Raw genomic sequence first — 14153 nt, forward strand, 5'->3', positions numbered from 1 at the left:
CGTTGCTAATGATTTAAAGAGAATACTAGAAAGAAAATTTGAACGGAGAAGCGTCGATACAAAAATAAATACAGAGAAATCAAATACTTTCTGACCACGATCTCCTGTCAATATGATTACAGTTTTCAGGCAGAATAGAATGTGTGACAAAGAAAAGTTGCCTCGAATCTAAGACTTAATCTTTAAATAGAAAATAAACGTAAGTGACCATTTTCATCAGACATGTTTAGTTACGTCCGTCCGGAAGGTTTTTAAATTTGAATACAAGCCGACCTCCAAACTTCAGTCGTAAAAAAATTTACTAAAAATTATTGTCTTAATACCCGGAAATACACGGTAAGTGTTTAAAGCTTGATATGCTAGCACGGTAGCAGTTTAATGCGATAAGTAGAATAAAACCATATTCTATTCTAAAACTTTTCTACTTCTTTAATCATTCAAATTTGATAGCTCCATTGTTTAATCCACACAATGAAAGTTGTCTGATGTAGCATTACATCTTTTACAATAATTAGAATTGAAATGTTTTAATAGTGATATTGTAATTAATCACCTTAGTAATATGATGATGTGATTTTTTTTTTCAGCGAATTCACAGTTAATTTCAAAAAAGGCAAGGAATACCTTCCTTTGACTTCGGACTGGGATTTAGATGGTGCCATAGCCGAAGCTTCTAAACCTTATCTGTCGCTTGCGATTGAGCTACAACCTATAGACAAAGGTAACTACACTCATTTTTTCTAACTTTAGATTTAATTGTAAAAACAGATAAATCGAAGCATTTATAGTTAAAATTGTTACAATTTTACGTAATATAGAGGCCACCTACACAATTTTTATCAAATTTTCAATTTACAAATGTTTTTACCTTGCATCTAAAAATGCAGTTTAATTCTTACTGCCGAAGCCTATAAGGGAATTACTAATGAAGTATTCTTAAAAATTGAGTAAATGAAACATTTATAATTCCTCTTAGGTGAAAAAAAGGTTTTCTGCTATTACAGGTTAGTTCGCACATACCAAATATCATATACGTTTATCATCGACTTAATAGAATAGAAACAATGTACTGAAAATCGATATGATCCGTTGACATGCTGTACTCGATAGCTTTAATCCTTTAGTATCAATATCATTCGATTTATAATGTTGCAGACAAAAAAATGAAAATTTATAAACTGAAATTGATGACAAAAGTATTGATATTTTTTTTTTCCATCATAGAGACAAAAAATCCTCAAGTTTTATTTTTTTAATTTTTACTTATATTTTTATTTTACTTATTTTTTGGTGAAATTTAAAATTGTAATTAAGATTATGATTTTATTACTACAAAAATGGAGATACTTCAAAACTCTCTATGAATTTCCATAACAATATGTAAAATAATTCAGAGAAACTGCTGTAAGAATCTAAGTAGTTTGACTGAAATAGTTGTCGATGTGTTATGATAGATAAGATATTCATTCAAAAACTGGGCAGCTAAGTAAGGAAACGTTTCGGTGCGATTATGAGAAAACCGAAACAGGTGATTCAAAATTTGGTAACGTAACCTATTTCATAATAATTTATTTTTATAGAAGTAGAGAGAGTCTAACACTCATATTTTGAAGCACTGAATAAATATTTAAATTTAACATTTCTATTAGTTCGTATCAAAAATATTTACAGAAGATCTATTTATTTTTAGCCTATGATGAATGGGATATTATCTGTCCTGTTGATATTCCTTTTGCTGAACAACATATTACCCGCTGTTCTGAAGAAAGGAAAAGTTTAGCTGGTTCTATTATCAGTCAGGTAAGATCACACAATATAATATTTCCTAAAGAATAGTATGTAATTTAAATCCTCAAGCATTTTTAATATTTGAAGTAAATTCATTTGGTTTCAGGTATGATGAAGCTGTGATTATTTTGATTGTACGGAACAAATAAAATTATACAGGTCGATCAAAACGTAACGCACAAACTACTGTAGCTCGGAAGTGGTAAGCAAAAGAGAAATTAAATTTTTAGTGGAAGCATTGTTCCTTTGGAATCATCTTTCAATTATGATCCGTTTGTTTTACTAAGCCATTTTTGCTTCTATGACATGAATTCATGCTCATTCTATCGACTACCTTTTGGTTTCCGAAGTGAAATAAAACAACCTGGTTTCATTATATTTGATGATTAGATGAAAACATTCTGAGTTGCCCCGGAGAAAATTTGCACAAGATCATTCATTGCTCACCTTCTTCCTAATTTGAGTTATGTCTTCTGTCAAGAGCCGTGGAACCCAGTGAGCACAGATTTTCTGTGTCCCAATCTTTATAATCCCCATCCAACGTTGGCATAAAATGATCTGTGTGAAATGTTCGATAAATGTGTTAAAACTAATCCAACGGTTAATACTGTTAACACAGATCCTTTTGCCGTACTTGTATGCTGCATGATCTGCCTCTTGATGACGCAGCTGTCATTTTGGGCGAGTTCCCGAACCTGTTTTCATCGGTTGTGATAGTTAACGATCTACATGAATGGGGCTAATCCTGGGTATTGCAACCCGAAACACCTGGAGCCATTGATACCCATTACTTCGATACACTGTGCTGTCCATATAGACTGGCATCAGCTTGCTCTGAATCACATTTTTTTTTTTTATTATTTTTTATACAGGATTTGTAAAGGAATTCGATGACTGTACGTTGGGTCTGTCATTGATCATCGGCCATGGCTTACTTGAAACAACAAGAAATAAAAATTGGGTATAAATTAGGTAGTAAAGGACAGATGCTTCCTACAAAATTTCGTTCATCTAGGGCTTACCGTTACCGAACTATAAGGGATAGTGCTTTACTTTTTAACAGACTTAGGTAATTCATCTATAAGTTTTTTAATTTTATTTTTAAATTTTTAAACTTGTAAATCTTTAAAGAAAAATTTAATAATTAGCAGTAGTACCGCACTTGCAACTTAAATTGCGTAAAATACTTTTCCTTTGCTTAATTTTTATTTTTATTTCTGAAAGTATTACTTTTTATTTATTAGTTTAATTTCAAGGTATCTCTTGCTAGAGTGCTCAAATTCTGTTCATAAAATATATTTATCTATAAATATATTTTTGACATGAAATAACAGTAATCTGACCTCTGGTACAAAGTAACCCATAAAAAAATCACCTAACTCAAAATTCTACCAATAGCTTTTTTTAGAATTTCTATTTATAATTTTTTTAATCATGGCTGCTTCAAGATAGCATATTCGATAAAAAAAAAATTCATGCATTAATTTTTAATTTGCGCCTGCCATAAACTACTAAAGAAGCTGCTGAAATAGTTTAATTAAAACATTTACTTTTTGATATAATAAAATTATTTAAATAATCAGACTGCTTGTTTCAAATTTGCAGCAGCACCATTTAGAATTAATCATGTAGAGATCTTTTAATCTACTTATTGTAATGACAGTTCTGTGTTTTTGTAGAACAAAAGTTCCTTTAATGCAAAAATTAGAAATCTTAGCACAAATACATGCACTTTATTTATATAACTAATGCATCATTTAACAATAAGAATTATTATGCACACGCGTTCATAATTCTTAAGGCCAAGTTTCGCAACTGCATTCCTTCATATGCAAAAGCCTAAATGTATTCCGAAGTATCAGGATGCTAGAAGGGTCACATAATGACTGGCAGCATTACTTTATCACACAAAGTGCTAAAACTGTAACTCGATCTGCTAGACATAATGGTAACAAAATTTAAATTCTGCGGTAGAGAAAAGACAGAAAACTTAAGTTTTCTTTCTCGAAATATGTAAGAAGTAAGAACTCTGAATGCTTGAATAAGTTAATATTTGCTGTGAATGTCAAAATGATAGCCAGCAGTGAATAAACTGTGTTTTGACCAAAGGAAGATCTGAGAATTGTTAACGAGTGTCGGACAGACGTTACAAGATCAATTACAAAAAGATAGACATGAACAATACAATTAAATCAAGAGCAAGTGAGCAATATGCAATAAAGCATAAAAAGTATCAGTGTAAATATGATACAGTAAATAATAATACGATGCAATTCAGTCAGTAACATAAGTCCCTATCGAAGAAAAAGGAATTATCTATAACTTAAAGGAGGAAATATCTGTAAACTACAGTAGAGCAGGTGTAATGTAAGGAATTAGCTGTAAACTACAGTAGAGCTTCAGTAAGTTGAATTAAAAATGTCGAAACATCCAGTCAAAATGCATCTATTGAATTTTCGATTAATTGATAACTTTTCTCTGACTCGTTCAATTTTGGCTTATCAAAATTTGACAGTACGTGCTATATTTCTTAACAAATGAAATGCGATAGGGAAACAGTGAGCTAAGAAATAAAGCAATGACGAAATTTAGATTATAATTTATCTTATTAAAGATTAAATACTACAATTGATTAAATTTATCGATTTCCTTTTTAGGTGGAAATAGCTATGTTGAAAGTGCAGAGAGCTTTCAGTTTTGAGTCGTACAGCGACGAGCGGGAAAGGCCCCCTCTGGACGAAATAGGGTACAATAGTCTCTTAGATCAAGAAGGACGAGTCGTAAATCATCGAGAACTGCACATGGCTGTCTATAAAGGTGGGGTCGAACCAGCTATGCGACCCACGGTCTGGAAACATTTACTTAATGTTTTTCCACACGGTATGACTTTGGAAGAAAGAAACAGTTACTTAAATTCCAAATCGGAAGAATACTACAGACTGAGATACCGTTGGCAGCATTTAATTCAATCTGGTAAGTTATGTCGCTGTAACTGCAAAAATTACTTTTCACATATGCCAGAATGAGGTGAATCCAACTAGCTGAAGCACAGTTTTCAAAGCGCCGCGCTCCTGATCAGATATTTTTAAATTTCACTTCTTCCTCTGATAAGAAACGTGTTCAGGAGTGCTTAAGTATTCAAGTATCTTATTTCCTAAATTATTTATATTTCGCTAGTGTTTTAAGCACTTCACTCAGCACACTATGTTTTCAAACATAATTAGGTGAACGAAAACATAATTAGGTGATAGGAGTTATTCAATTTACGAAGAACTATTTATTGCATATCCCGAAACATTAACATTATTCTGGCCCTTAAAATTGCTATAACAGGAAGGAAAGCAAATAGCAGAATCTTCTTTATTACGCATAAGCAGTACTACAGAAAAAAGATAGGAAGTTTAGAGCACACACCATGCAAAATTCAGTGCGCAAAGCTGATATATTTGTCAGCAACAACGGCTTTACTCCGGTTGGACATCGAGTGTGAATTTGAATAACAGATACTTGTACTTCATTCCAGGCGGCTTCACGTCTGTTCCACAGTTCACCAATTCTAATGGATAGGGAGTGGATACCAGTTTAGTCGCAACCTTTGTGAGCAGATATTCTCAGTGGAAGAGAGATCTGTAGAATGTACTAACGAGGCTAAAAATTGATCGTCCTTCTCTATCGAGGAAGGTCAGAACAGCAAGGTCAACATGCGGTCGGTATTATATATTTTAAACATGGCGTCATTCAGACTTTAAATAGACGGCAGAGCTGCGGGCTTTAACAGTCAGATACGCAACGGCGGCTGTCTATATTATTAGTTAATAATGTTTGTATACGTGCTCCGTCATTGACACTACACGATCTGGCTCCAATGAAAGACCCTCATATCATACAAGTGGCTGGATCGCCACATATTGTTTCCTGAGAGGTTTAGAAATAGACGCTTATCATGCTACCACCCCGGGCTCCCTAGTCGGGAGTGGCAGGCTATAAAATTGGTCTCCACTACCACGGCTATCTCCTGGGCCCGCGCGGTCACTACTCCCGGTTTCACCACGGCATGGAACATGCACACTTTGAGATTTGACTGGCCGTTAAAAATGCTACCTGCCAGTACTATGCGGGCTCCACTTCACATCACGCTAGATGCTGTGCCCGCATGACGATGACGAATGCAAGCTGGCAACGTTCATTCTCTACACATAAATATATCCGCTGTGATACTTCACATAATTGTCTGTAAAAGTGACGTGATGCCACTCCTGTGTCCAATATTGTAATTCATTGCACCACTGTAAGCGCGCCTGTCTTCGCTGCAACATCAAGGGAAACCGTAAAAGTGGCCATCGTGCTAGTCCTTAATGTTGCAGACGTCGTCCTGCACACGAACCAAATTTAAAATAACCGACATGGCTGTACGTTTTCGAAAGGCTGAAACATGTCTGTTTTGTCTGGCGGCAATGGCCCGGGGCCGCTGAGATCCTGCATATGGCGTTCAGTGCGGTCCTCTTGGACCCATCGATTCACGAAATCCTGACCAATATGCATAGCAGTATGAGGTAACGACAAACCACAGTCCCGACAGACCACGATCCTGACGCAGTCGAATTCCGGCACATGCTGGTAGAAGTTTTTCCTTCTTAGACGAGGCACACAACACGACCTTTATATAGAAAACATTCAAATGCAATTCCGAATGAGAAATCCACTGCACAATCTTCCCATTTATACACAATGTAGATGATCTTATTCAAACCTGCTTTTTGCTCATGCGCTGAATGCTAACCATTTGTATATCCAAGGATGTAATAATTTATATGCAAATTTGACGTTTGTTTCATACCGCTTTCATAGTATAGCAATTTTAATAGCCAGGAGTCTGGGTTTGCTTACTTCTCAATTCTCTTCCTTTATCACCTTTATCCGACTCCTCCGTAATTAGTTTTTTAACATAGTCTAAGCTTTCCTGTTTTCTCTTTTCTTTTAAACCCACTTTTTTATCTCACCCTTAAAAACTCGAATATTCCAAATGCAGCGAAATTATTTTTATTTTCAAACAAAAATTGTCTTTCTATTTGCCTTAACTTCGCACTTATGATTGATTTTTGGCCCTGCTGGCAGAAAGATTTACTGGATGCAAAATAAGATGTATTTATTTTGTCTGGACTGGGTCAATCATCCTGCACTTTTATGTTTGTAGATGTTTGAAAGCCGTGTTGAAGACTATCATATTTGTAATTTTGTCACTGAGACACGAAAATTAAGAAGTGCTTTTATTACATAACGAAACCTATTCAGTCTTGTAAGTAGTGTTAAAGATTGTAGTTCCTGCGAATGCATGATAATGTCAAAAAACTGTATTTGATGCAGCATTCCATCTCAAAATCTAAAATAATGCAGTGCTAGGATAAGCAGTCTGTTACTCTGCAAACGTTCTTAAAAGCATAAGCGATGCAAAAATTTGAATTAGAAAATTAATATTTTTGAATTGTGTTCTGTAAGATAAAAGATATTTATGCTTTTTGTACTTTAAAAAACAATTGTTACTCAGCTTCTATACGGAATAGTAAAAGCAAATGCAAGGAATGCCTGAAAATTTTTGATTTTTATATTTGTATTGATTTATAGCCTGTTTTTTTAATATCTGAAACCAAGTATTAATATTTACAATATACAAAAGAAATTGCACTATGTCAAAATAAATAATGTAATAATCCTTGTTTTGAACTTTTTATTATACAAATATAAACTAATTAAGACTTTCCTCAGTTCCTTTAACATTTTCCCCAATCTCTGTTTATTGACAAGCTTTCAAAATGGTGCTATATATAAAATCCAAATTTTCAGCAGAAATTTGGATCTGACGTGGGAAATACATAAATTTTTGTACACATTACTTCAAATATATTTAAAAATAAAGTTTGGAACCCATTCTAAAAATTTTTGTAATTTGCTAGACTCATTTTTATACATAAATAACAGTATTTAATTGAAGTATAGCTGTAATTAAAAATGTAAATATTTGATTTGGGGAATATTAAGCAATAAATGTATTTTCTGTACAGGTACCGTACCAGATGTCTTACAAGATATTACGAACTTGGTGCGAAAGGACGTCAGAAGGACTGATCGCACAGAAAAATTTTATTCCGGTTCTGATGACAACGAGAATGTGCGAGCACTTTTCAACATACTTACAACTTATGCTGTCAATCATCCGAGTGTGTCATACTGCCAAGGTATGAGTGATTTATTGTCTCCCATTCTATATGTCATGAAGAAAGAGTCGCATGCATATATTTGCTTTTGCGGTCTCATGAAGAGAGCACAAACGAACTTCAAGTTAGATGGGCGTTCTATGAAGATAAAATTCCGTCATCTACAAAAGATGCTTAAGTTTTATGACAGAGAACTTTACTGTTACATGAAAGAACAAGGTGCTTTAGATTTATTATTTTGCTATCGGTGGATTTTATTAGATCTGAAGCGAGAATTTCCCTATAACGAAATGTTGAGTATGATGGAAGTGCTATGGGGATCACTACCTCCCAAACCACCGCATAAAGAACTCGATTTGTATGAAGTAAAATTTCCAACCGCTGCTATTTGCAATTCTCTTAAAGAAAGAACGAACTCTTTAGATTATTTCAGATTCTGTGAAGATCATTTTGGTAATTCGCATGATACAAGTTCTCTTTCCCACTCTACATCGAACACTGCCACATCTCAGGCTTTAAAGAAATGGGCCTTGCGCGTAAGACGGGAATCCATCGCCAGAAACATTGAATCGCACGAAAGCTCTAGTGAGGAAGAAATAAAGCTGCCTCTTCATTACAGGAAACGAAAGTTTCGTTCGTATATAACAGGCAAATTAGGCAGACTCAATAATAACAGACAAATTCCAGCACCAGAATGGCCTGTCAGATCGTGCAGAGTCCCAAAAAGAAGAAACTCTCTTGTACCAGAGATTTGCCAAAGTTGGTCATGTGGTGAAGTTTTCGAAGAAAAACCAGAAATAACTGACGCACTTTACGATGCTAGAGATTTCTTGCGTAATCAGTGGTGCTATTCGAATACTGTGAACGAAATCCAACTCAATAATTGGTTAAACGGCCGGCATTTTGGTATTAAAGAGTGTGCAGTAGGTAGCAAAGATGATGATTCTATAATTAGTGAAAGTAATAGTCGCCAACGACATGGAAGCAGTGATTCCAACTACAGCACTATTTCCGAAGAGTTTTCGGATGCTGAAGATGAAAATTTGGAGAAAGATACTTCACCAAGAACACGACGGAGTAGAAGTGAAGGTTACAGTTCGGATATTGATTCAAAAGAAGCATCTACGCTGGCTGATGATGACGATTATGACTCTGAAGAAGATGAGTTTGAAGATTATTCTGACGATGAATTTATAGATTCTATGGACGGCAGACAGTTTGAAGAAGTTGAGTCGTATTTCGATCGGAAAAAAGAAATGTTGCCACCTCCTCATATTCTTGGTGATGGTAATCCGTTCTTGCTCTTTCTTTGCATCACAATGATCATGCAACACAAAACTGAAATTCTAAATCGTAAATTAGATTTCAACGAGCTCGCAATATACTTCGATAAGCTAGTTAGAAAGCACAGATTATGCAAAGTACTACGTAAAGCTCAGAAGCTTTTTAAAGATTATTTAAACATGGGTTGGGATGCTGAAGACAAGGATGATGGCGAAGAATCGGAGCCGTAGATCATTTCACATGTCGACATTATGAGAAAATAATCTGTGATGCAATATCTGACTCCCTTTCCAAAGGAAAGATGATTCATTTGCTAAGCTGAAGGCAATCAACTGAGGCAGTAAATAAGGCTGACTAAATTTTTGTTTGTAGTTCAAAAGACTAGAAAAGTTTAGACGTTTCGAAATGTATTGGTAAGGTATTCCTGAATTCTGCAAGGCACAGATTGTGGTACCATCTACAAGTTTTTTGAAACGATGGACCAAACTTCTCTGTAGAAACAGTGTTGAAAAGCTTTTCTCTCCAGTTTTACCGTGCATTCATCAGTTTTTGTATCAGAAGTTGTGATAATTTTTGTACATATGATTTGTAAATATCTCGATACTTTTTAACATTCCAGATGTATAGTAGTGCCTCCTTATTCTCGATTAATACATATCGAAATTTGTTGCAGATAACAGCAAACGCTGTGTATAATACGGTATTCAAATAACATACACAAATAGAATGGAATTTAATTGATGAAATTATTTAATAAACTATTATTAACGCTAAATAAAACGCAGTAATAAAGTAAATTTGCATTGTAAATTATCAGTATATTCTCCTTTCTCGTAAGTATGAAAGTAAAGAATACTGATATTTTCTACTAACTTTTAGGAGATGATTATGATAATGAAAATATACTGATATCCTAAAATGATGTTACTCTGTCATAAATATGTTGTATATAAGTACAATAGCAATATTTTCTCTAGTATTCTAACTCCCATTAAACTGTACGTGATATCAGTGTCAAAAGATAGCAGAACAGTGAAATTCATGCCAGTTCTTCAGAATACGATTTGCACTAAAATATTAGTTCGAACTTTGCTTGCGTAGTCTGTTGGTATAATAACAATGTAAAGAAGCGCTTAGATAATGTTTCTTAACGGCGTACGTGTGCACCTGCGCACTAATTTAAAAAAAAATGCACGTTAAATAAATATCTTATTCCCCGCGTACGCAGATTTCAGAACGTCAGCATACGAAACAATTATTGTAATCTATGCAACGTACCAATCTGATAAAAGAAAAATTTATGAGAATTGCAGATTCTGTAATTTCAAAATTGTCCATTTTTTACTCCACCCCTGAGAATAAAAAACCACGGATAATGTGCTAAATTATCGGATATGGAGACACGACTGTACTGAATATTTTATTTACATACCCGTGTAATATATATTAACAAATTTTTGTATTTAAAGATCTTCATCAGAAACTGTTCCCATATATAATTGTTTAATAAGTGCTGTAATATGGATTGAGTTATGAATGAAGGATGCTAATTATGATATTTATTTTTAAAATCGACATGTTTGAAATGGATAGTTGCTAGTTATTAAAATACATTGTAGAACAATGTAAGAAAACAGTTTTTCATTTAAAATAATGCATTTCATTTTAATATTTCATAGATTTATAAAATGTAGAATGTCTTGTATTTTTTCTGTAGTGAGATAAATCTGTGAAAATGAATTCACGTGTTAAATGCGTAATTTTATTCTTTATGTATTCTGCTGTGCAGAAAATGATACTTGTTAAAGGAGTTTTATGTATTTAAATTGTCCACTATGTTTTTAGAAGTTGGTACGCATTTTGTGTGAATGGTTGTATGAAAGTGTGCCATTTGTATTTTAAAGTAAACGACTAAATGAAAGAAATAAAATAATTTCGAAACGAAATATGGCTTGTTCTATCTATCTACTTACGTTTTGCGAAAGCAATGAAATTTTGATGATTTTGTATATGAATGCAAGCCCCCAATAGCAGACTCAGTATACCAAGACTGAGTCTGCTATTGGGGGCTTAAACTTCTTTCCTCGAATTTCATTAGAGACAGTTCTTATTCAATTGACTCAGTTCTCAGTTTGCGGCAAGGCAAAAAAATAAATAAATAAAAGTAACTCAAAACATCTTTATTAAAAATTGTAAAATACAGAAAAATCTAATACAATTTAAAAACAAATTTTACAGTTAAAATTAGTTTGTACGCAAAAAACAAGCAATTCGTGAAACGGACAGGAAGACAATATTTTCTGTGCACAAAACTGAAAGTTAACCTTTGCTCCCATACAGAAAAATCTAATACAATTTAAAAACAAATTTTACAGTTAAAATTAGTTTGTACGCAAAAAACAAGCAATTCGTGAAACGGACAGGAAGACAATATTTTCTGTGCACAAAACTGAAAGTTAACCTTTGCTCCCATTAGGTAAAAAGACAATGAACCTGGTGCAACAACTGACTTAATTCACTATTCTACTAAGTTTCAATCTAAACAACCTCGTCAGGCCTAGCACCGCTTTTAAATTGTTGATCATTCTACAACTATTGCATGCAGATTAACTAAAGGCATAAAAACTTTCACCGGAGCATAAGAACAACATAATTCAATCACTTTTAAAGGAAAAATTGCACAATTTACCAATATATAAGATTAAAAAAAGTCCAATAACAAATATATATATATACGATTGGTTTGGCCGATTTCAATGAAAAAGGGAGATGCCAAATTACATGATATAGAAGAACCATAATACAAAATTTCAACGTTCTACGGCTAGTCATTTTTGAGTTATGCGAGATACATAGGTACGTACGCACTGACGTCATAAAAAAGAACTCTTCTGAATCCATTTTAAAATCTGTTTTGGGGGGGGAAAAAAAAAAAAAATTATTGGGACCGCACGTACAGATGTCAAGCAAAAACATCATTCAAATGGTTTCCAACGCTGTCAAAATGGATATTTTCGTTGAAATACGATACCCGAAATTTTTCACGGTTACAATAATTCCTTACTTCCTTTAGGAAGTGAAAAAAACGTTTATAACCTCTTCACATCTGTTTTACCATCAGCATTTTAAGAAATTATTTTCGAGTTTCGTTTCGCTCACGTTTTCGTCAATAGATTGCACGAATTGCTTTACTTTTCTATCCTTTACCTGAAATTTCCAATATTTGCTTCGCTGTTGCTTAAGTGCATGCTTCTTTGTCGTTATTGTTTTTAAATGCAAATTTCTTTGTCTTTAATGTAAAATAAAATTCGCTCCAAGAAATCTACATGATATCAATTAAAAATTGATAGGCCGCATTGCGTTCGCTTAATTAGAAATACGGGAGAACAACAAATCACTATTATCCGACATTGTTTAAAATTTGCATAATTTAGTGCTTGAGAGTATGAGTATATACATTAACTCTTTTACGATATAGACATGGCCCAACAAAGATAACATATTAACTCCTACGGCCACAGAGCCATTTTCCTCCCCGGTGGTGAATATCGGCATAATTTATTCTCTTAAATTGAAATCATCCGATTTCAATTTAAGAGATGGTCTTCTGAAAAGACTACATCAAATTTGACTTGTTTGGCCCAGAGCTGGAGCATTAAGCAAAATAAGGACGTGCATAGAGCATGGAGGAAAGGGGCACCACAAAAAAGGTTCTCGGAACTCAAGGAAAGGATGAACCACACAAATTTCTCATTACCGAATTTGCTAAAGAATATAATGCAGCTAAATCAAGAGCGAGAACGATATAATGGCGAAAATGTACAGTGGATGGACAAAAATATGGAAACACCTTGTGAAATGCATGTTTGAAAAGAAAGATTGATTTTAATGAAATATGTAGGTGGCGCTGGCGTTTTTGACCACTGACACCACCTATACAACTTCGTAAATGTGCTAAACAGTTCATTTGTCGTCGGAGTACTGTTATGTGAGGTTGTCATTGCATTATGTCAGAGTTAACAGACTTGGAACGTGGGCAAATTGTTGGAGCACGTATGGTAGGTGCTACCGTAAGCAAGGTAGCCGAGGTGTTTAGTGTTTCAAGAGGTACTGTATCGAAGATTTATTCCGCATATTTGAAAAGCGGAAAAACATCATCTGCTAAATCACAGCTTGGACGAAAGTGTGTCCTGAGTGATCGTGACAGACGATCATTAAGGGAAATTGTGACGAAAAATAAGAAGACCACAGCTGAAAAAGTTACTGCTGAAATGAATGTTGTGTTACCGAACCCTGTGAGTACCAAAACAATTAGAAGGGAGCTTCATAAACAGGGAATTGCTGGCCGTGCTGCAATTGAGAAGCCACTCATCAGTGATGCTAATGCCTGTAACAGGAAAAGGGGGTGTTTAAGTCATAAAGCCTGGACTATGGAGCACTGGAAGCGAGTAATATGGTCTGACGAGTCTTCTTTCAGATTGTTTCCCACTTCTGGCCGAGTTTACGTTTGGAGAACGCCATCTCAAGCCTATAATACAGACTGCTTGTTGCCAAGAATGAAACATGGCGGGGTTTCTGTTATGGTTTGGACAGCCATATCGTGGTTCTCTGCTAGCCCCATGATAAATGTGTCAGGGCACATGACTGCCAAGACTTATGTGAACATTTTGGCCGATCAAGTTCATTCCATGGTACAAACTTTGTTCCCCGATGGTGATGGTGTCTTCCAAGAAGACAAAGCCCCTGTTCACACAGCTCACATTGTCCAGGACTGGTTTTCTGAACACGAGGATGAGTTGTCCCATCTCCCTTGGCCACCACAGTCACCAGACCTGAATATTATCGAACCTTTGTGGTCTACATTGGAAC

General features: G+C 34.5%; 1 protein-coding gene across 1 annotated transcript in view; it reads left to right on the forward strand.

Moving 5' to 3' along the window:
* Positions 1–11230, forward strand: part of LOC118201758 (uncharacterized) — a 70255-nt gene extending 59025 nt beyond the window's left edge. Inside the window, exons 3-6 of the mRNA XM_085825711.1 lie at positions 588–721; positions 1691–1800; positions 4446–4761; positions 7848–11230. Coding sequence (XP_085681837.1) covers positions 588–721; positions 1691–1800; positions 4446–4761; positions 7848–9514 — 2227 coding nt within the window. The 3' untranslated portion in view covers positions 9515–11230. The remainder of the gene's footprint in view (positions 1–587; positions 722–1690; positions 1801–4445; positions 4762–7847) is intronic.
* Positions 11231–14153: the final 2923 nt, after the last annotated feature.

This window comes from Stegodyphus dumicola, chromosome 10 (genome assembly GCF_044657685.1).
Source record: "Stegodyphus dumicola isolate Sdum_Otavi_A_Nest chromosome 10, ASM4465768v1".
NCBI classification, from domain to species: Eukaryota; Metazoa; Arthropoda; class Arachnida; order Araneae; family Eresidae; genus Stegodyphus; species Stegodyphus dumicola.